This window comes from Diorhabda carinulata, chromosome 4, assembly GCF_026250575.1.
Source record: "Diorhabda carinulata isolate Delta chromosome 4, icDioCari1.1, whole genome shotgun sequence".
Lineage (NCBI taxonomy): Eukaryota > Metazoa > Arthropoda > Insecta > Coleoptera > Chrysomelidae > Diorhabda > Diorhabda carinulata.
Genome location: NC_079463.1, coordinates 2031530 through 2056407, shown reverse-complemented (window position 1 = coordinate 2056407; position 24878 = coordinate 2031530). Strand labels below are relative to the sequence as shown.

General features: G+C 29.6%; 2 protein-coding genes and 1 long non-coding RNA gene across 11 annotated transcripts; 2 read left to right on the top strand and 1 right to left on the bottom strand.

Annotated features, from left to right (window-relative positions):
- The first annotated feature begins 49 nt into the window (after positions 1–49).
- Positions 50–3642, top strand: LOC130893262 (alpha-tocopherol transfer protein-like). 2 transcript variants are annotated; one of them, XM_057799217.1, is made up of 6 exons: positions 120–517; positions 2200–2359; positions 2524–2776; positions 2882–2992; positions 3061–3199; positions 3476–3642. In XM_057799217.1, exons 1-6 carry the CDS (start codon positions 442–444, stop codon positions 3511–3513), a joined length of 777 nt encoding a protein of 258 aa, XP_057655200.1. In that variant the 5' UTR covers positions 120–441; the 3' UTR covers positions 3514–3642. The 2 variants fall into 2 exon arrangements, with proteins under 2 accessions (XP_057655199.1, XP_057655200.1); XM_057799216.1 differs by having other exon boundaries at positions 50–517; positions 3061–3642.
- Positions 3602–24878, bottom strand: LOC130893260 (protein polybromo-1). 8 transcript variants are annotated; one of them, XM_057799207.1, is made up of 22 exons: positions 24610–24878; positions 24315–24444; positions 22015–22325; positions 21435–21906; positions 20886–21374; positions 20086–20373; positions 19684–19779; positions 18718–18876; positions 18338–18663; positions 16848–17354; positions 15697–16781; positions 14069–14298; positions 13835–14001; positions 13369–13541; positions 12833–13005; positions 7959–8123; positions 7513–7782; positions 7176–7450; positions 5797–5864; positions 5094–5150; positions 4134–4236; positions 3602–3973 (listed from the first exon to the last, which is right to left on the bottom strand). In XM_057799207.1, exons 2-22 carry the CDS (start codon positions 24435–24437, stop codon positions 3751–3753), a joined length of 5760 nt encoding a protein of 1919 aa, XP_057655190.1. In that variant the 5' UTR covers positions 24438–24444; positions 24610–24878; the 3' UTR covers positions 3602–3750. The 8 variants fall into 8 exon arrangements, with proteins under 8 accessions (XP_057655190.1, XP_057655191.1, XP_057655192.1 ...); XM_057799208.1 differs by having other exon boundaries at positions 19717–19779; XM_057799209.1 differs by lacking the exon at positions 5094–5150.
- On the top strand, positions 10008–11445 carry LOC130893263 (uncharacterized). The gene is made up of 2 exons (XR_009059180.1): positions 10008–10103; positions 10985–11445. It is a non-coding gene; the product is annotated as an uncharacterized LOC130893263 (long non-coding RNA).

Genomic DNA, 24878 nt, shown 5'->3' with positions numbered 1-24878 from the left:
GCTTTTTATTGTTTTCTCCATAGAATTAGAGATAACAAATGTATGTGTATAGTTTTGTGGTAGAATAAAAAAATCAGAATTATTTCAGAGTACAGTTAGTTTAAAAAGTGAACTAGTTTTTTTTTAAAGTAAACATATCATAATTGTAGAATTTCAACAATTTAATAAAGAGTAATTAAAAACCAAAACCATTAATTTAGAATGATTAAATTCTATTTATAAGCAGTTTAGAAAAATTATACTGATAGTTGAATACTTCAAGGATGTTATTTAAATAAATCTCGCACGCGTTATTGAGCTGTTAAATTTACACAACTGTTTAGAACTAATTTTGTTGGGGTTTATTAAGTGTATGATTATATTATCTTTCGAGTATCTTATGTTGTAGATAATTATTATTTTAAGTTACATTCAAAATTTTTCCGTGCCAACAAAGTAAAGATGCAGAATATAGAAAAAAGCATCGAAATTTTGAAAGTGTGGATAATGAAACAACCACATTTAACGTGTAATATATGTAAGTATTTTATTTTCTGTTTTCCAAATAATTGTTGAAACTTGTTTAAAGAGATGTACATTTACATAGAAGAAATATTTAAAAAATATAGTCTTCAAATGACGTATATAAATTACTTATGATTTGATTCGCAATTTAATTAATAATTGAATCAATATTCTGTTTTTTTTTTCTTTAATATAAAATAAATTTTCAAATTATGTTACTTGTAATACTGTAGATATGACAGAGATGAAAATTTTTACATAAAGCATTTTCACAACTATTATTATTTGTTCTTATTTAACTACTTTTATTTATAACAATTCATTATTTATAAAAATAATTATTATTAGGTAAACACAAATTGGCACCATCTCTTAATTACAACCCCGATCTGACATCCATAGAGTGACGTAATTAGCGCCCTAAATGAATCCATCCCACTACCGTCGTTTCCAGACTTGTATGTAACGCCCCGACAGAGTTACCAACTTAGGGGTTTTCCTCCAAATTTAGGGGAAATAATGTGTGATGGGATGTTTTTAGGGATTTTTAAAACCTGAATATTTGAAGTCAAATCAAACAAAATAAAGGTCTCAGGAAATTATATGTCAATATGAATGATTTTAAAAAATCAGATCTGAAGAAAATAATTTGTTTGAAGTTTCGATAATTTTAAAAAATGATGTTGCTAAGTGACATTAATTATTACTTTTTTAAAATTATTTGTAATATTTTATTATTTTCAATGTATTATTTATTTAAAAATATTTAATCATTTATAGATCATAAATTTTTTTAAGGAGAATCCTTGTAATTGAGGGGATTTTAGGGTCTTTGAATTTTGAATTTTTGAGAGTTGAGAACCCTGGACCGTGATCAAAGTTTAATAAAATCTGCTTTTTGTAAAGCGGCTAAAGTTATACAAAGATTACTTAAAAAAGAAAATACACCCCTCATGAAAATATTGTTCCATAGGGATTCCATTGTCCTTAAATGTGCAATGAAATAGTCAATCTGACACATTTCAAAATATCTATTGAAAATAACTCAAGTTTTTGACTAATTCTAACCTAAAAGTGCGGCAAAATTGTTGTTATATTCTGAACGATTTCCATTTTACAGTTGGTAAGTAGATGACTGTCAAGGCGCAATTTTAGAACTTAGGTTAAAACTGAAGTTTAGCTTAGACTAATAATAAACAAAGTTACTCTATTTTACATGTCACAAATAATCGGTAACGTTTAATCCTAAGTTTATCGGTAAACGCCATATATAAAAATCGATATTTGTGGTTTACACCGATAAGTACATTATAAAATTTCTCCTAAATGCTCTTTCTGGTTAAATCTTTTTATTTAATCGTGAAAATTAAAAATCTTCATTTCCTAACCTAACTTTATCTTGTTTCCGAACTATTTAAATTAAAATACATATTATACTTACTTTTACACGTTTTATACATATATAGCTTATTTTTCAAAAAAACGTCACTTTACTACTTTGAATAACTTGTGGGAAATATCTTCTTTATTATGGTTAGACTGTGACCAACTTATTTTATTATGTCACACCTTAAACATAACCTCAAAATGCTACTTGAAGGCAAATATGAATTCTAGAGATAAATTGAAATTTTATCAATGGTCTGGTTTTCGTTTGAATATTGAACTTAATAAGATGCAATTACTTCTTTTCAGCTGATTTGTTGCTAAGAAAATTTTTAATAGCTTCGAATTATAGCATAGAAGTGGCTAAGGAACTCATCGACATATTTTATACGCTACGTTTAAGAACCCCAGAACTTTTTGCAAATAGAAATTTTTATGATGCAGAAATTCAGGATAGCATCGAAATAGTGTGAGTATTCTTCTAATTTAATGTTAATTTCGTCATAGTCATCTTTATAGTTTTTATTTTCTTCTACAAATCATGATTTTCTGTTAGATCATATAAGAGGTTAAAAACCTAAATAAGTGAAATTTGGAGATCATATTGAAATTTTATACAATCCATATTTTTAGAGATATTTTAAAGCTGCCGAAATTGTTAGGGACCAGTCAGATTCTAGTAGCAAGATTAAATTCCACCGATATTGATAAATATCATTTTCAAGCGGCTCTAAGAATGTTTACTATCTTTGATGATGTACAATTAACTACCGACGAAACGTTTAATGACCACGATATTGTTTTGATAGATCTATGCGGTTTCACAATGAAACATTTATCGAAACTGTCTCTCACATTAACTAAGAAAGTTTTGGATTATATACAGGTAAGATATAAAAGTTTTTATTATGTCATACAGAGTGGTATAAATCTTGTTTTCCAAATTCAGAAATTTGGGTTGTAAACTGGAATCCAATTTCTTATATTTTAGGAAGCTCGTCCTGCTAATTTGAAAGCGGTCCATTTTATAAACGTACCTAATTTTATGGATAAAATTTTTGGTATGGTTAAACCATTTGTTAGAAACAATGTAATGAACATGGTAAGTACCAAATTAATTTATTAAATCAAAATTTTTTGATCGTAACTTTGTGTCTGATCTCTTTTTAGATCCATTTCCATTTACCGAATTCGACAGCATTGTACGACCACATTCCCAAAGAATTACTTCCAGAAGAATACGGCGGTACTTGTGGTACTATTGCGGAATATAAACAAGAATGGTTGCAGATCGTAACTGAAAACCAAAGTATGGTAACAGCAGAATCTTATTGGAAAATAGATGAAAGTAAACGTATAAATAAGAGTAATTACGAAGAAAAATTTAGTACACCAGGTTCTTTTAAAAAATTAGATATAGATTGAAATGTAATGAAAATTTATATATTAAATTTTTTATTTTGTCGCATTAAGTTAATTCTGTCATCTGTATAAAAAACGCACTTTATTTTCGTAAAGCATGTTTAAATACCGTTTAAATTTTATGGTGTAATTGATCACAATCAAGTGCTTTATATTTTTTCAGTTCATTTAGAAGGCATGGTTCAATATTTCTGCAGTTGAATCTCTTTCGTTTCAAACTCAGAAGAAGTTACTTTGAGGTCTTCTTTTTATACGATACTTGAAAGTCAAAAGGATAGATACTCCAATATATGTTTCGATACTCGTTTATAATTTTTGTTCTATATAAAATTGAAAAATAATACACACCTGATAATTAATATTAACAATAAAGTAATTTTTTTTCACAAAAAGAAAATATTTTTAAATCATTAATAAATTAACCTTAACAAATAATAATTACAAAGTTTTATGTAAACTTAGTGTATCTTTTAATAGTTGATTACGGAGATTCCATAGAGCTGCAACTACGTTGTCGTGTTGATCGGCCTTACGACCTAACCAGACGGCAACGTTTTTAATTTTTTCCATATCCGGTTCGGGAGTATTCTCCTGCGTTGCCTGTAGGGTTCTTTCCCAAGGAGATATATGTTTATTTTCTGCTTGCAATCCTTCGATGTATCTAAAAACATCAATATTGAATTGTATATCAATAAGTTTCAAATCCTTTAAATATCAAAACAAAAATTGTGATTTGATTAATTAAAACTGTTATTTTTGTCAATTCTACATTGTTTGGGATTATTGGGAAAGTACTAAGTACAAAATAGATCTATACTCACTTTATATACGCTTCAGAATGCAAAACACGCTGAGGACGTGGAGGAACAGAAATGAACATCGGCTCCTGAGGCTTTTGAGCATTCGGAGATAAAACAGGAGGAGCTATAAAAGAATGAAAATTAGTTATATGCAATAATTAAATAAGATTCAACTAATTCTTGAATTTGGAGTTTATTATTTTTTTCTCAAGAGTCCTTAGAAACCATTTTATTCAACTACCTGTTCCAATTATAGATGATGATTATGATTTACAGAACAAAAAAACTATATTTGTTGCCCAATATCAACTCATAATAGTTCGTTCAACGTCTTTTCTGGATCTCAATAACGATGAAGTCTAGCAATGGTCCACTTTTTTGGTAGCTATGGTATACAGTGGTTTGATGGACCTTTAAGGGTTCGAGGAGGACTTGATTAGGGGCGGTATAGGCAAATTTCCAATGTTAGATTTGTTCATTTTTTATGAGTTTTGGAAATATGATACACCAGTAAAATTTAAGTGGTCTACAAAGAAACAAAAAGGGTGAAAGGTTAATCAGAACTGTATAAAGGGCATTTCTCTGTATTTATATCTCAAAATATAAAATCAATTATTAAAGTATACCACAATAAAACCAATTCATTTCCGATACAAAAGTTTTCTGATTTTAAATTATATTGAAATGAAAAAGTTGCTGAGTACTTCTGAAGATTGTTGATTCCATGTAACTACTTGTGAACGTTTTAAAATATAAAAATGAGAAGTTTAGTTCGAAACAGGTATTCAATCTCTTTTTCATATTTTATTTCTTTTATAAACATGAAATCTTTATAAAACTGCTTATGACTTTAGACAAAACTTATAATGAATTGACAACACACTTAAAATAAAAATAAAAACTCATAATTCAAGAATTCCTTCATTCAAATGGCTAGAAGGAATTTATTTTATTGAATTATTGAAATATAAATAGGGTTACCTGTAACGCACGAAGAAGTTACATTTCCGGAAGATGTGATGAAAGTATTATTAGTCGCTGTTAGCATAATAAAAAAAATAAAATTAGTAAATTTGATTGTGAACAATGTTTTGATTGGTTATCTACTACAAATAAAATCAAACTACGTCGACAAGCTAATTTTGAAGATACAAATACTACAAATCAAATCCATTCTAGCCACATTTATATTCTATATAAAAAATAAGTGTGGGTAATAGTACCAACGCTAAACGTTGTATGATTTTTCAATTACAAAATTCCAACATTTTGACTAATATACCAATATACCAAAAAAATTTTATTTCGATTATATAATATTCGATGAATTTAGGGCTACTAAGATATAATTAGTTTTGCAAGTAACACGAAGATTTATTACAGTGTTTAAGAATAAATTACAGTATCATTTCATGTTGGAAAAAGTGACTTGATATTATAACCAAAATAATTAATCGTGTACTAATTTAAATTCACAGTATAAATGCAGATATTTCTATAATTTCAATATTTATTTAAAGTTAATTCGTTTCTAGAATCGACTAACTACTTATTTACAAAAAACTATTCGAATGCAATTAAAAATCAACTTTCTATACTATTGTACTACGTTTAATTTTTTAGCGTTGGTACTAAGAAGCTAAATACCTAAAAATAAAAAAAAATTGAAATTAATAAAACTCACGAGCATTGGGAGTAGCGGAAGGAGTCGGACGACTAACAGCTGGAGGCTTACTGGAAGGCTTGAAGTTCCTACCACAACATCAATATGATACTCATTTGCAATACACTACTACTGAACATATTTTTCAACAAAACTCATTTAAGGTATTTCATCCAGCTTAAAACAAATTTTCATTTTACTATATAGATATTTAAAATTTCATGAAATCTTTGAAATTAATAAGTTTGATGGAGAGAGAGGGTCTTTGAAGATGCTATGGAAATCAATGGTGTTCGGGGCTAGAGAAAGACAAGACTGTAGCGCTAGTGATGATGATTAGAAATAAATATAAAAAGCAATAGAAATTAGCATAGAAGAACATGTTTGACATAGACTAATGTCTAATGTTGGGGGTTAAAAACTGTTTACCTCGATTTCTTGCAAAACCATAAGTCCTATGGAAAAAAGTCGAATAGCAAAGTTGTAGGTATTAAGAAGATCTACAACTCTTGTGTCCACAGTTTTTTCACATAACCTCAAAATTTATGTGAAAGATTCAAAAAACCAAATTCTTGGTTTTTTATTTAAATCTTTCATAAGAAAACATTTTTATCACGAAATTTAGGGAAAGGTTGATAGATTTTATAGGGGGGCCATAAGTGTTTATACAACAAACAGTCGGCTGGGCTTAACTCCAAGTTTGTAGGGATGCAACCCTTGTCCCTCGACCGCCATCTTAGAAAAAGGAGTTCAAACACCTTGCGAATTATTCGTCGTATGACAAATTTGTAGCAAATCGCTTTGCCTACAATTATGTTCATATAATTTTTTGTCGTAGGTCGCTAATTTAAAAAGTTATGAGCTAAAAAGTAAGAATAGATATTTTTATTAAAATATCGCTCTGTATATATTTCATACTCATCGTTCAAATTTCTTTATATACATACACTTTTAAGGTTATGTTTAGTAACGAATTATACATAAATGAGTTTTGTCTTTGAAAATATTGAAAATATATCGAAATTTAAACAGTTCATTCAATATAAAAATCGATGCTATTCAAGCACATGCCAATTGTAAAGGAAATGTTGACAAACCAGAAAAAAATTCGGCGACCGTGGAAATGGCTGGTAGTAATACTGGCATCACTCGATTCCCGATAAAATTCCTGTTTCAATTAGATTGAATGAATCTTTCGAATAAATGAATCACGTTATTTGAAATTAAATCATGAGAGCTATTAAATTTTACAAATCGATCTTCTACATCGGTAATAGAAAAATATTGATGTTTCGATACCCCTTTCGATACCGGAAATAAATTTATATTTATTCAGCACTTTTCGTAATCCATTAACGAAAATATATTCTAAATATAATAATAAATAAAATGAAACTCACTTGCTGCGATTTTCAGGTGGTACACTTCTTCCGTTACCCTTATTGATGTGCATATCACGAACGTGTCTGATCAAACGAGTCATATTAGGAAAGGGCTGAACATTCTTTTTAGCCCTACTGCAATTACGCCAATAACAATTGAATTCGGTTAACGCGTTTTCTTGATAAAAAGCTTGAACGTGTCCTTGAGACTCTTTATCCTTAACACAGTGCTCAATCAGATCGGAAACTTCTTCGAATTGATAGTCACAATTGTCCCAAAGGCACTCAAATACCTAAAAATTGTAAATAATTCGTTTGAATTGTTACTACAATAAAATTTGATTTGTACACTAACTTGATCGACAGGTGGAGGAGGTGGTTGTGAGGAAGCAGGGCTGCCGCATTGTTCTTGTTCCAATAGAAGTAATGCTTTAGTTTCTTCGTTTAGTTTCGAAGCTTTTTCTTCCCATTGCTGTTTTTCATGTTGAGGCAACGATTTCCATTCGCTGCCTACAATTCGGCTGATATCACCAAACGTAGATTCTGGATTATTTTGGACCACTTGCTTACGTACTTCACGGGAGTACAATATGTAACCAGTGACAACTTTGTTTTTATTAGATTTCTGCATGTAACAAAACACGATAATCATTATTTTTTTTTTAAGATTTTTAATACATCAATTGCAATGTTAGTCAGTTTTAAAAAGTTGGAAAATTATTTCTTTCATGTTAATTTACGGTGTTGCAACATTACCAAATGGTATCCGTTTTTTTTATTATTCAGAACCTATTAACGTACCTTCTTAGAAGTAGGAACAGGGGTTGGTACAGGGGTAGTTGAAACGGGTGTACTTGGAATAACAGATGGTATTTCCCCTGAACCAACTGACGGTGGACCACCGTCCAGGGAATCTTCCATAGTTATATCCATATCATTCATTTTAGTTAATTGTGGGGATGCCTCCTAAAACGTATCATATACACCATAAAAATTTACACTGTCATTCGTATTTAACCCCCTACTTATCTACAATAAAAAAAGGAAAAAAATACTCTGGCGTGAAATTTTTTATCCAACAAATTATTACATTATATTTCCATTCGGAAATAAATATTAGAATTGTGAATGAAATTCTCAAAATGGCTTGATTCTTTTCAAAGCTTTAAATCGATAAAAATTGAAAAATGCATTTTCTCCAGAGGATTGATTCAACGACCTCTAGTTTGGAAGTTGAAGTTCAAGTGAAGATATTGGGTTGGCAATTTCGATTTTTTGGTATAATATAATAACTTTTTTAACAAGAAATAGTTTTTAATAAATTATATATCTTCCATTTTGTTCAATGACCTATTGTCATCTTTCTTTCAACTTCATGAATACGCGCTCATAAAATTTCAGGTCATTATCAGCAAAAAACTGAACCAGGTGCGATTGAAGGTCATCGTCATTTGTGAAAGTTTGACCATTAAAAGAATTCTGCAAACTTCGAAATAAATGGTAATCAGATGGTACCAGATCAGGGCTGTAAGGGGGATGTGGCATCACTTCCCAGCCAAGCTCCAATATTTTCCCACGAATTACCAAAGATGTGCGAGGCCTTGCGTTATAAACCTTTCCGATTTGACAATTCTGATAGTTTTTCTTTGATTGCTCAATGCAGCATTTTTTGTTATTTTTCAGCTTTCGATGTGGTTTGTGCTGGTTCATCATGTTTACTCCATAATTGTTTTCCAACTATGTTACTGTACAGGATCCATTTTCCATCGCCAGTGATGATACTTTTCAATAAAGGCTAAGTTTCATTTCATTTAAGGTGCATAGTGTTAAATGAATTTCTTTCAACTCGTGAGGTACCCTAATATCAAGCTTCTTAACTAGCCCAAGACCTTTCAAGTGTTTTTCAATTGTTGTGTTCAGCAGACAGACCAGAACATTCCTCAACTTTGGGGGAAAATCACAATGACAGAATTTTTTATACCAATTCTGGCACGTGCGCACTGTAAAGTAATCAGCACCTTTGTAGTGGAAAAAGATATTACATTACCCCCTTCTTCCTCCTTGAATGTTTCAGGGCGCAACTGAAATCCACTTTTTTATTATTTGAGCTAGCGAAAAAAAATTGCCCAGGAAAGAGAAAAATCTGTTTATTGTATGGGACCATAAACAGATTTTTTAATTTGAAAAAATTAACAGGGAAAAATTGGAGTCCCCCAGTTAAATGGTTATTACCCTGAAGTAACAGAAAACTAAAAATATCAATTTGATTTTTAAGAGAGCTCAATGTAGTTAAATCTTATTAAAATTAACAGAAATATCACGATTTACCTGAGATCAACCCAAGCATGTCTTGTTTACTCCACTAAATGGCGGAAAGTTAGTTATTTAACGTTTCTAATTTATTTATTAACAAATAGATGAAGACAAGGATAGTTTTTTTTAATATTGAGGATCATACTAGAAAGTGTCAGCTGGAACAAACTCTACTGAATGGGACAAAGATAAGAAACAATAAAGAGCAGCTAGAATTCAAAACTAATCAACATAAATAATTGTAATGATGCTTATCCTTCAACTTCACTGAAAATAAGTTTACCAAAACCGTTTTTGAGTTAACAATCTGTCTGATTTGTCTTTTGGAACTTCCAATTTCCATGTTACCGATGAAATCATGTTCCTTAAGTGAGCTAACTATTGAAAATCCAAATAATTTTAAATAAAAACTTAGCAATTTTGTCATTAAAAGTTTTATATAAATTACCTTGTATAATAAATAATTTGCAATTTTTAATTAAAAACAGTATTACACACTATCACTACAACAACAATCACAATTACACTGTCTAATGGGCGTTTCAATTACCAAGTTATCGTTTTTAGAAACTGCAGGTAAACTCTCTGAAGATGATAACCTGATTATCAAAACACACGTCAGACAGTGTAATTGTGAGTATTGGTATAGTGGTAGTGTATAATACTGTTTTAAATTCAATGCTTTTACATAAATAATTCACCTTCAGTAAATCTTAATAGAACAAACAGAGTGTGTTAGCCTCATATTTTATATATTTATAATGAATTAACACTATATTGAACCAAATAAACACATGACTAAAACAGGCAGAAGTTTTTTAGAAAGTCTAGTAAAAATAGATAAAACTTTATTTCACTTACCTTATATTGGCACCTAGAAAAATGATGTTTGAAATAATTTCACATATTTAGACAAAAAATTTTAGCAGAGCAGTTTTTCCCTTTGAAGATAAATGAAAATAGATTTTAGCTTTTGTGAAAGAATAGATTTTTATAAAAATTAGAGCAAAGATGTGTTGAAACTAAAAATACTTTTTCTATTGAATCATAATTTATTATTTCCATAAAAATGTGAAAATTTTTTATTTTTCTTCCATATTCTAGAATATTTTAATAATGATATTTCAATTTATGCGTCACGTTTAATAATCGAACAAAGGAACCATTTTCTTTATGAAATTCAGAATATTTATTAATATTATTATTATAATTTTTTTATTTATAAATAACTTTTGAGTTTGTAAAATATTAAAATTAAATATTATTGAACTAACTAATTTAGAGAAAATAAAGATATAGAAATAAAAATAAAACGAGACAACGCCTTGTTACCCCGACTGAAGATTTTCAGATAAAATCATATTCACAAAAGCCACACCAAATCTACATACATTTTACGTAATTTCCTAAAAAACCATACTTCTAATATTTATCCCACAAACCATTAAATCTAGCACTTTTAATAATAGAAAGTTATTTTTACATTTTATAATAATTATAAAATCTACTTATAGGTCATCAAAAAAGATTGAAACATTTACATTTCCGGGGAAAGGAGAACTATCCATTGCGGTTTCCATGATGTCTCGATTTTCCACCTACTATACTTATTCACATTATACAAATACAACAATCAATTTGATAAAAAACAACACATTTCACGAAAAAAACGTCAAAAAAGCTTTTTTATCGCCATTCCACCATCACCGTCAGCTTGCATTTTTGACAATATTTGACAGAAGTTGAGGTTAGTGTGGGTTAATGGCGTACTTCGGAGCGCGAAATTTGAAATTACGATCGTAATACCTGTTTTTGAAATAAATTTTACAAGTGAATTTTTTGGAATTGAAATGGTTAAAAAAGGCGTATTATCTATTCGAATTAAATATGACCTTGATAAATCTAGAAATAAGAAAATACTATCGCATGCAATTTAAAATATCCCAATAAAAATAAATTATCATCAGGACAAAAATAGTTTTTTTTTACAATTTCTAGTGGTCTACTCACCTTCTAAGATCTTAAATATATTTTATTGCTCATATTATAAATTTTCTCTTTTTAAAAATTCGCATTTTATTAGAGAAAAAATCGAATTATAATTTATAAATATTCAAATTAAAATAATTTTCACCCAACTTTTTAAAACTGAGAATATATATTCTATTCCATTTTTAAATCCTACAATTTAGTATCAAGATTTGAGATTTATATGAAATTATAATTATTTAATTATAAATTCAAACATCAATGAAAAATTAATGGTCGTTTCATCAGATAACTATTCAAATATTTCTGTATGCCAAACTTTAAACTAATATCAAGTTTTTGCTTTAATAATAACATATAAATACCAAATTTGATAATTTTCTCTAAAAATATTCAATTTACCCATGCAAAGAATACAATTAAATGTCAATATGTATTTCAAATATTATTGGTTACATCAATAGGAGTTTCCAAAAACCGTTGTTGCATTTGAACTACTGTTTCTACCACTTCACCAACCCTCACAATTACTTTGTCTATTCTTTTGAACCTTTTCAGGGGCACCAAGGACTAAAAAATGTAATTATAAGCGTTGGTGTAGTGGAAGAAAACAGTAAATTCAGCTTTGGTTATCGTTAGGCCATTTTATGGATAGTAGAAATAAATAATTGTACTAAAACTAATTTCAAATAAATCTCGTACATCCCGGAGATGCTTAATATTGCAATAAAACCATATTTACCCTTTTTATAATGTTGATACTTCCTAATTACCTTACTCCATGTAATATCTGATACTTTCCAAATAATGAAACAACCGAAAACACTTAATTGTTCCAATAATTTTTTTAATATTTAATAATTTTAAAATCTACTTAAACAATAGTTCTAAATTTTGATTTGAGAGTACTCTAATGGATGGTAGATCTAATTATTAAAAAATAATTGAGATATATTGCTCTACGATGATAGTTTAATTTTGAAAGTTGTACTTCATCGAATGATTATTTTATATTTTATATAAACTATGAAGGTAACAACATGAGTTGACTTTATACTAATTCATATAACCAATAGTTCCAATACATAAAAACATTTTAGATTTTAAATGGGTCATAAATTAAATTTTCATTGTGGTCAATTTTAAATGCTATAAATTCAACCAGAGTTCAAAAATGGCCACAATAGAATTTAATTTTGTGGACAATACATTTTAAATGCATTTTCATGATGATTTACATCTATTAGTTCTCTATATTAACTAAAATATAATGAAATTCAATATGACCCATTGAAAACTATTTTTTTGTTTTTTTTTTCTACTATCTCAAAATAAAAGTAATACAATCGATACATACAAACAGGCGGACCTACCTTTGGTGGATTGAGCACCCTATTGAAAAAGTAAATTTCATCTTCGGTTACAGTCGGACTGTGGATGTACTTCTTGAGTCCACCTGGAGTGAGTTTCTTGACTTGTTTGTTGATTTCATCGTACATAGACGCGCATATGTAGACATCAGATTCAGGTATTTCCGTTGGTCGATCTATAAATGGAACATCATCACAAATATCAGTACTCACCTTTTAAAAACACATTTTACGGAATATGTTGAGAATTTATACACACTTTTTTTTTCATTGTTATATTATTATAAATATATATATTATATATTGCACCAAAGCTGGATCAAATATAGGATTTTCTGTGATCCATTAAAAATTTGACTCCTTTTTGAGTTGGAACCCAGTACTCCTATATGTCAATTATGAGTTGAGCTCGACTATGAGAAAGAATCTATCACATTTCAGATAGTTTATTTTTAAGTTCATATATATTTATGGTAATTTATCCTCTTTGGTGGTGCTTAAATATTTAAATTTACTTCCCCGCTGATGTTTATACTTACATATCACCCAATCGCTCAATTCTAAAACATGGCACTTTCCAATAATACTGACAATAGGACTGGTTTCTTCTAAACTGGATAAAAATACTTCTTGTTTGTAAAATAGCCTAGTTGGATTGTGAGGTATATCCGTTGGTTGTATAAACCAAGGGCCACGAAAGTAACATTTACCACTGCAAAAAAAATTCTTTATAAATTAGATATAACAATTACATCGATACCGGTAGTTTGAAACAAACTCCTTATTTTCAATTTGAGTTCCAAAAGAGACACTCACAGTGTTCATAGAATAAATCTAGTACTAAAGAATGAACTTCGATGCCAGATAAACAACAAGGGGCAAAACCAAGAAACAAATGAGATACAAAGAGTACCACTAACTATCTATTAAATGCGGGTGTTATGAAATGAGAAAACAATATACATAGAAAAGACAAAGATGAAGAATAATGGCAAACATACTCACTCCTTCGTTTCCCAAATACTATCTATTTGTGCTATAATTTGTTTACCCCCATCAGCTACAACATACACGTAATCGCCCGTTTTAATCACACCAGAACACATTGTATTAAACTGTTCGTAATATGTGTTACCGTCATCTATGTCCATATTATTGTCGGCCACCACATTCTGAAAACAAATATTATTAGTTTGTTGTCATTTTCTAAATTTTTTTAAATAAAAACTTTCAACTTACCAATTTTTCCTTTTCATCGAATCTTTCTAAATCTTCCAATTCTTGTAGTTCGTCTTTGTGTTTTTCTATGCGTTCACGAAACACAGACATAACCCTTTTGGGTTGAATTGGAACTTCCCTAGGTACTAGTTTTATTGTAGGATTATCGGGGTAGACTTTAATTTTTTTAAATAATCTAGTCCTAGTTCTATATCGAGATTCACACACATATACATCTTTGTCTTCATAACCTACAAATCAAATATATTTGTGCAGAAAGGACAACGAATAAACCGAAGAAAATTATTCTTAATAATAGGTAGCAGTTGAAACTAAAGAACAAAGAAATATTCAAATCAGTGGTGAAGAACTATATGGAGATGAGAAAAAATATATCAACTAATACTGAAAAGAAAAATGCTATCAAAACATGAAATTTGTTAAATGAGAAAATAAAAGTTGAAAATATAAACTAATTTAATAAATTACCTGGTAAAATTCTACAAGTTTGTGAAAAATAAAAAACAGTTCTAGTATGTGATGACATATGTACATATCTGAGTTTAATCTTTGGATACTGTTGACATTGGAATAAGAATATACCATTTACAGTTGAAAATTAGTTGCGCAATTCAATTTAATGTTATTTTATGGTACAAAAACACTTATATGTGCTTAATAAACAGCTTAACATGGTATAGCGAGTTAAAAGATGTCCTCGAATGCAACAGTCACTTCGAAAACTTACAAAACATTTGAGGAAAAAAAATGGTTTTAATGCATGGAGAATATTTTGAAAAACAGAATATTTTTGATCAGAAATGCGTATTTTTATTAAGCACGAACTCCGCCCTGGAACCGGTTCTGTCTAGATGTAGAGGAATTCTAAAATTCGGCGGAAGCAGACGGTTTATTTACATTGTTACTTTTGAATAATTTCTAGGAAGGCCTGTCTATTTATTTATATTGTTTCTTTAATTTCTAGAACTCTTAAGAATTCTTTTGGGATATATAAGGATATATAAAGCGCAGTTTAGTTAGTTTATAATAAATAGTCGTAGTATAGTATTATAGACTGAAATAGAAAGTAATCGAAGAATTTAAATATATTATATTTAAGTTAATTAGTGATAAGTGAATTATATAAATTAGTTAAATGTAGTACAATAGATTTAAACAAATTAAGAAATAAGGGACAGGTTTAGAAATCATAAATAAATAAATAAATAAGAAAAACATTACAATATGAATCCAACCCATATACCAATAACATTTGGTTATTGTTTTGGAGGTTACTTAGCTCAAAAATAGAGAATATTAACTTTTGTGTGATTGATGAGGTACCTGGGTTCCCTTAGAATTTTCATATTTAAAGAAAAGTTTAGCTCTCTGTAGGTAGCTGTGATTTCCTAAGAGCTTGTAACTATTCGTTAGTTGTATATTTTTGACCCAATCAACTATTTTCAATGTTTTGTAAAAACTAAAACATATTTTTAACTCGAAATAGAGTGACAAAGTAGTCGGGTACTGCCCTTTAAAATCTAGTTACCTCGTCACTGTGATAAAAGTGTTTTATTTGTCACTCACATTTTTAGACCAATCTTGTAAAAATGAGGCTTGAATAGTTGAAAAATAAAAATTAAACTCACCCTCTGGCCTCAAAGTAAAGTAATATTTGACATTTACAACACAACATTTGCCTATAATTTCCTCCACCGGTACAGCTACATACGAATCCGATTTGAAAACTTCATTTTCCAAAAATTTTCTTGTCGATACGTGATATGTTTCGGCAGGCCTAAAGTAATAATTTCCGTATATCATTTGTTGCCCGTTGTTCTCCCACAATCTCTCTATACAAAGTATGTGAGTATCGCAACCTTTTTCTTTGGCTTCTAAATACACGAATTCTCCAACTTGAAAAGTCCGTTTTTCACATTTTTCGTTTGATGCACAGCCGTTTGTTTCATCACTATCATTAGGTTCTGCGTCATTTGTAGTATTGTTAATATTTAGTTCTTTATTTACACTAAGTTTTTTGTTATCACTGTCACTGTCTTTTTCAGTTTTCGTACATTTAACATCACTGACAGATTCTCCTTGTGTATTATCTTTACTTTTCATTTTATTATTACTAACATCTTCACTTTGACTATTGGCTTCGTTATTATTGATTAATTGTTTCTCATCATTTGGGTTTTTACTATTGACTAATTCGTTTTCGTTACTCATCGTTTCTTCTTCTTCTTCTTCATCATCATCTTCTTCTTCTCCGTTCGCTTCATTTACGTTGTTGATTTTTTTACTGGTATTAGTATCATCAACCATACTTTCTTCTTTGATATTATTGAAATCTCCAGTCGATCTGATTTCTTCGTTAACATTTATCTCTTTTAATATCGAATCTTCAGAGCTTCTTGTTTCAGTTTCATCTTCGATAGATTCTTTGAGAGCTTTTTCAGCTCTAAGATCATCTATTGAAGCTCTAGCGTCAGCTTCGGTATAAAGAAGAGCAGGCGATGTCAATAGCTCTCCGTTTTTAACCAATTCGTCTCTTTGTCTGATGAAATATAATTGTAGCTCTATGGAATCTTCGAAAACTTGTGAATCAGTCCTAGAAAGGTTCCTTGCTCGTTCCATGCAAGCAAAAAAGTCTTCTTGAAACACGTCCAAACGTTTGTACATACCTTTATCCATTCTCCTCTTTATTACATCTAAAGAAAGGGCCCGAACTCTGTAACATAAGGTTGATTTAATGTTTGTTTTTTCGAAAAAGTGCTTGACAAAAGAAAACCCTTACTTTTTCCCGTTTATCTCTTCGTGTTCGGGTAGGTCTAACATCGAATCAGAATAGCATCTACCGTCATCGTCTTGATAATTGTAGACGTTGGTGAATAAATTGAGGAAGATATCCTGCACCGCAGCAGATACATCGGGTACGGTATTTTCGTCTTCTTTAAGTTGCATCTTAGTTTGAAAAAGAAACCTTTGAAGAACTAGTGCGTCTTTGTACAATTGTGAATCAGGTTCGTTATATTTACAAGCATTATCGAAAAGTAATACAAAATCGGTTGCTAGTTCTTCAATATTTTCATAATCGTTCGAACGGATTTTTTGAGATATTTTTTCCATATCTATTGGATTACTTATTACTTCATAATAATCGGGGTATTCCAATTTTGACGGTAATCGCATAAAAGCTTGGGACAATTGTCGATTGTCTTTGGGATCACGATAATATCTTATAGCTTCAAAGAAACCTTTTAGAGTTTTTTCTAGAGGTGACAGGATCCGCCTGGGTTTGTATCTAAAATCAAAATATTTGTATAACAATCAAAATTATACATAATAAAACTAATTATTGTGAAAAAACTCATTTCTAATGTAGTATAGCATTGCAAAACTTTTCGCGGTACATAGGAACCTTCATCAAAGTAAATTAGGCAAATAACATCTAAATAGAAATAGCAATCGACTTTATGGGTCTTTTAAGACCAGCCAAATCTACCAAAAGTTGTTTCTTTGGAATTTTATCAACATAAGACGATCAATTCAGAAGAGTATACGACCATTTGTTTGCCGGGAATCATTGAAGGAATGCGGAAAACGCCAAATGATAGACTATCTACCATACAGCCCGGATTTGACACCCAATGACTTCCTGCTTATCGAAAACCAACTGCAGGGTCAATGATTCAACAATTTTTATTACTACAAGATCTGTTTTTGGAAAATTGTTTAAATGCATTGAAATTTTAAGGAACATGGTCACTTCAATATAAAATCTTCATCCAAGTTAATTAAGCATAAGACCGTCAGATCTGAATGGCACACAACCATTTTTTTGCCAGAAGTCATTAGAGAAAACGCCAGGATTATCTAGTCTTGATTTGATCTTGCATAACCGTACAGCCCTAATTTGGTACCCAATGACTTCTTTTTGTTCCTGTATCACCAAACAGTCCCGATTTGATACCCAATGATTTCTTTTTATCCCTATATCACTGTATAGCTCAGATTTAGCACCTAATGACTTCCTTGAGTTCTTGTATATCACGGAACTGTATATTCAACAATTGAACGGTTGCCATCACTAAAAGAAGTTTTTAGAAAATGATTTAGACGCATGGAAATTTCATGGAATGTCGACATAAAATTCTTATTGAAGTTGTATTTTATGTATATAATACAGGATGATTGAAAGATGATACAATTATTATAGAATCTGAACTAGGTGGAGATTTGGTTAAGAAATAAAAAAATGAGTGCAGTCAATTTATATATTCTTACGGTTTCAAAACTATCCTTTCCCTCTTTGGTTTTTCGGGCGTTATATTAACAGGTTTGAGTTGAATAGGTCTATTCAACAGGTACTTTTCGAGATTATTGGCATCTTCATAAATAGGAGAATTTTCTTCATTAAATTGTCTGCAGTTATTGAACATTAATTTGAAATCTTTAACGAGATCAGCCTCACTACTATACTGTTCCCCTTTGATTTTCGATTCAATTTCAAGAAAATCTATTGGTTCCGATATTACTTCGTAATATTCGGGATAAAGCTTCTTAGACGGTTTCTCTATGAACGCCAGCATCGGTTTTCTACCATCTTCAGTCTAGAAATAATTTATATTTTATTAAATAATAAACAAGATTCGAAATATATTTACCGTATAATCCAACATATATTTGGCTATGAGATGTAAACGTTTCTTTAGTATGGTAGAATCTTTTGGAGGACGTCCTCTTGTAGGTGCATACGTTCCCAAAGGATTATTTTTCGGTTTAGGACCAGGCTTTCGTCGTATCACCGTATTTTCTGTAAACAACTAAAACGCCACATCGCTGTCTTTCATTATGTTTTATTAAGCTTTCGTAAACTAAAGGGTTAGGAGCATTAGCAAGCATTAAACACATTTATAAAACATCATCTTATTAGCTAAGCATAAAACGAAACAAATAATATCGACATATTACCAAAAGATAATTTTTCTAGGTGTTCGGTTTAAATGTTTCTATTAAGTAGAGATGTCACTAATTTGACCCTTTGCATTAATGCTTGAGTTTAGAGTACTTTAAATGTCTCTATAATGAGTGAGAGGTAGGGTAGCACTAAAACTAACTTTCGGAGACAAACTATTTCATTTTTTAGGAGAACGATATGTTGGGTTTCATTTTGTTTCCAAATTCAGCATACTCCCTCAATTAATTTAGAGTTACTAAATTTTTATCTCAAATGCTATAGCCATTACTATATAACTAATAATTCCACCGGAGGAGGAGACCCAATCTTATACCAACACCTATTTTGATTTTTTGGACATCCTATAGTCTATACTTTAATTCTTTCAGTATTTAGATCAATTTCCCATATTGTTAGACAAGAAAGTAGAAAAAAAAGAAGCTTTTGGAACATTAGGAATAGTTTATTCCATAATAGCAGTAGGTCTTTTAGGATTTATTGTTTGAGCTCATCATATAGACAATTTGAAAAAAAAAACAGTCTCCTAAGACATTTAACAGTTTGTCTTGGTTTTAACCACAACAGAAAAACTTTTGGTAATATATATAGGATAACAAAAAATAGTTAGATGGTTAAAATAAAAATACAAAAACAAGCAAGTGCGTTAGCATACCTTTCGGTTTTTGTTAGTAACTCTTTGTGTTACCTGATCAACATCAAGTAGCTCTTGAACTTTAGACTGCATCAGTTTTTGTAACCTTACAGCATCCTGAAGATAAAATTAAAACGACATTTACTATAAATCAACTAACAAATGAAATAATTTTAACCACATTTTAAAACCACATAAATTGGATCGGCAAGTATTTATTTCAAAGACATTACAATATTGAAAAAAAAATTTTGATTCATAAATTAAATATTCTTTATTACATAATAGGCATTATATTGATAATTTTGAGAGATTTATGTTTATGTTTATTCAAATTTATCATATAGTCCAAATAAATTTTTTTTCTCCTCCAATTAAATGACAAGATTCTATATAAATTAAAGCCCTGTAAAAAATGTTTACCTTATACAGTTTGGAGGTAGGAATATTGTACTTTTTGGCATTTTCAAACATTATAGTCAAATCTCCTGCCACTTCGCTTAAAGTACCATAACCTTTCATGACTAGTTTCTTTCTTATTTGGTTCAAAGACATTGGATTTTTAATTTCACGATAATAGTCTGGATAGAATCTTCGAGAAGGAAGCTTCCAAAATGGATCTGACATTGGCCTGCCGTTTGTACCAGTTGCGGTCCTTACAGTTTCAAACAGTTTCCAATGGGGATGTTTGAGATCTATTGATGCTTCAAGCTAAACAAAACCACGTATATCATTCAAGAAAAATCATTAAAAAATTGTGTTTGAACTAAAATTCTCTTTTTTTAACCTCAAAGTTTATTAAAGCAGTATGAAATCAACAAAATTTTCAAACCTCCTGTAGTTTGAAGCTATTTGGCTTAATTTTATATTAGTACTGTCCCTTAGTACTTTGGTTCTATAAAATTGAAAAAAAACATTTTTGAATATCTTTTTTTACTTTTTAAAATGGAATGAAATTCTCAATTTACAAAAATATTGATTTTCATTGATTTCATTTTCGTATGATTCTTTAAAAATAAATAAATAATCTTTGACTGCTTTGCAAAAAATAATGAACTAAAATCATAAAACTATGAAGTTCCCAAGTGAGATATTTCCCATATTTATTTTTATAAATCCTCCTAAAAACAAGACTTTAAAAAAGTAATAGTAGTAGTAGATTCATATTATAGGGTCAGACTACCGGGGGTCAATTTCAAGTGACATTTTAAAATTTTACTCACGTCATGGTCCTCGGTATCAGATCCTTCTTTATTACTAGACGATCGAACACTTCCACTTCTTACTTTCCTATGTTTAAATCTTAAGCCGTCACTAATAGGTGATACACTTGCTCCAGACCTGTGAAACCTATTGAGCCTTGGACTAACACCTACTCTATTTACACTTGATACACTATTTCTATTTACACTACCATTACCACTAAGTCTTTCCCGCACCGAAACGGGCGTATGCCATCTTGAATTTACACCACTACTAGTCCTGGTAGAATTTAATAAACTACTACTTCTGGTTACACTTGGCGATCGACGGTATTTGGTTGAATTTGGAGGAGATTTACTATTAGAATTTACACTGGTTCGACTTGAATTTAGAGAAGTTCTTGTACCCAAAGTTTTCGCGTTCGGACTTGAATTATTCTTAACTGGGGTTGCTAATACTGGCATAGTACCTCGACGCTGGTCTATCTCAATCCTCTTTGCTTGGACGAACTAAAACAAGTGAATTTGTTTCAAAATCGTATTTTATCGGTTAAAATAAATTTTCATTACCTTTCGCAAAGTCTTGGCTTGTTTGTAAATGTGAGACCCGGGTTCATTGTACAAACAAGCATTCTTACACATCAACAGCAAATCTCGTTCCATTTCTATAAGAAACTTGTATTTGTTATTGTTTACTTTATTTGTAACCATTTTCAAATCAACTGGTTGTTCAATCACTTCATAATAATCGGGATATCTCTTCTTGGAAGGCAGTAACTGGAATGCAAGGTGAAGCAGCTTATTATTTTCATCTTTTGCATTTAAGACGGCAGTTAGCAGTTCTTCGAATGGATTATCTTCCTCGTCATTTGAATTATCAGTATCATTCTCATCATCATCCTTATCATGATTAACATTATTTTTTGTTATAATTTTAGTTAAGCTGCGTCTGGAATTAGTTTGAACTGCTGGCGACTGTTGGTGCTTTTTGTTATTAGTAGCAGACTTTTTAGATGATGAGTCTTCGTCTACTGTTAATAATCTAATAAAAAAGAAGGATGTACAGAAAATAGTAACAAATTCATAAAAAAGCTCAAGATAGATACATTAGAATATCATATTTATAACCAAGTTTTATTATTTCACTTACTTGTTTTTAGTTATTATAAACAAGTCAAGAATTTCAACAGCATCTTTATATTCCTGAGTGTTTTTCTTATAAAAAGACTTTGCATTGTTAACCATCAATTCTATATCACATTGCAAATCGTCTATGTCTTCATATTCGTCCATTTTTAATTTTTGATGTATTTTTTGAAGATCTATAGGATTACTAACAACTTCATAGTATGAAGGTTCTTGCCGCCTTTTTGGTATTCTAATAAAAGATTCACTAAGCAGGGAGCCATCTTCCTTCTTGTGATTTCTAAGTATATCTACCAATTGATGACAAACTTCCATCTGAAAAAATTTAATAAATAAATGAAATAAATTAAAAAAAATTAACTAGATATCAAATTCGTTTCAAATATGGAATATTATTATAGTTTTTATTCAATGTATCTCAATAGTGTATCAAACTAACTTCAATGAAATACTACGTTTGTGAAATCAAATATTTTTTTATGTTTCGAAATGTTGAAAATCTTCATTCCTGATTAAAGTTCTTAGGTCTCCAGTTTGTGATAACACTGAAAATGGATGCTTTAATATAATACCTAGAAGAGAGAATTTTTATAATTAAACCAAAACCAATGTATCTCAATTGTTTCAAATTGTCAATTTCCTACTGTATATCATTTCATTTCTAAAGAATTAGAAAACACAAAAAAACATTGAATTTATTTTTTTCTTCTCAATAGTAGACAGTTATCACAAAAACTATTGGCAACAAATTTCAATTGAATCAAATAAATTTTTAATCAAAGCCAGAATAGGTCGATATATCAATTTGTACCTATTTTTAAACTAATTTTGACACCTTAAATCAAGAAAAACATATAAAAAGGTCTAAAACTTAAAATATAAAAATAAAATAAATATTAGTAAACTGTTCTAAAAAACATCAGATTATGTTACTGGTAGTAAATATTATAAAAAAAAATAAAAAGAACAATAAATTCTAGATATTAAATGTGATAAACGTTTTTATTTAATTTTATTGATAGTTCCTTGAAATCCTAGTGCCTATTTTAATCGGTTGCAGCAATCAAATGTTGAAAATCCTGACTTAAGGGGTGGTCAGCAAGTACAGAACATTCGAATTGCTAAAGTGGCTTAAAAGACGCCTGGAAAGGTTAAAAATGTGTCAAAGCTGGCAAAATTCAATTTTTGAAAACTTCTTTCAAAAGCACGGCAGATAATTTGTTGCTGGCTCTGTATGAAAATTATAGAAACAAAATTGATGCCAATACCTTGACTGGAGTAACAATAATTTATTAATAATTAATCAGCAGCAAATTCTCCACAAAAATTTGTTATATTATACCGAAAGCTAGTATTTTAGACCTTCAGAGTCGTTACTTCTATTTTGAGTACTTTGATATTTGATTTTTTTTAAACGATTTTAATCTAAAAACTGGATTATTTAGTTGACATTCTGACTTATGTCTAAAAAATCCCTATTTATACCTGTTATTCAATCTAAAAAGTTACTACCCTACATAATTCCTTAAAAAATGTAGTTTATTTTGTAAATTGTATATCAAAGGATATAAAAGATACAGCAAAAGGCTAAAACATTGCCTATATGACAAACAAGTTTTATATCCTTATGTAAGTCTTCATCTAGGAAGGTTTTTTTCTCTTCCAGTGCTTTTTCCAATTGATGAATTATCCTGTGCTCTTTTCGAATGCAAAAATTCATTCACACAATAAGGAAACATGATGATATCTATTTTGTGACAGAAACTAGTTTTTAGTTACATTAACAATCTGAATATTGTTTTTCTTAGCACATACTGAAGAATCTTTCCTATAACTAGGCCAATCAGGCAATATTTGTTTCTGTTGTAAATTTCTTTGATGTTACTGGTTTTATTATATTCATTAATGAGTTGAAATATCGAAAAGAATATTGGGAAACTACTTATTTTTCCTATTTAACATAGATGGTAACAAAATCAAACATTCAGTACTTTCGTAGTTGTTTCTACTATAAAAAATCTATTAATTTATGTGAAATTAGTGGTATTGATTTAAACATATCATAAACAGTCATATCGATATATATAACAAAGCTAATAATTCTCCTACTATATATGTGACATTAAATCAAACAAGTGTCTTTATTAAATTGACTAAAAAATGTGAGTAAACCTTTTTTTATTAATTTAAAGTTAAATAATTGTTCATCTCTGACCTTTTATGGAGTATAAAAATAAAAAGATGTGATTAATTGAAAGTGTTTTTAAAAAACACTCATAAATAAATTTTCAAACATATACTAACAGGGTCAAACAATTTTCTTCTTTTGTGAGCTGTAGGGCCGCTGCTTGTAGACGCTTCGATACTATCCAAGGAGTCATCTTCGGTGTACTTAGGCAAAGAACCTGCCCTCCGTCTCTTACTCATGTTCTATCTAAAAATTAAATAACCCAATGTTGTCATTTTCATAAGATTTATTCAATTTTTTCACTGAGTTTTAACATTAAATAAAAGGCTGTATGCAAAGATGTATATAATTATATTAACTTTACAGTAAATCATGGAATAAAATACTAAAATAAAACAACAAAAGGCATACCAATCGTTTTTTTGCTGCCCTATTCAAAGAGGTTACCTTTCCAACATTGATAAAAGTTCTACAAACTAATTACACGATAATCGTCTTCATGGATATTAGGTATTGATTAAAGTACCAAACGATTTATTTAACATGCTGAAATTTTATAAAATACAAAAACACAAATTATATAAATAAGGCGCGACAAGCGACTCATCACTCAATTCGATATTTATACAATGGCGGCTAACGATGTTTAGATAGAGTGAAAGCATTCACAACGAATCATG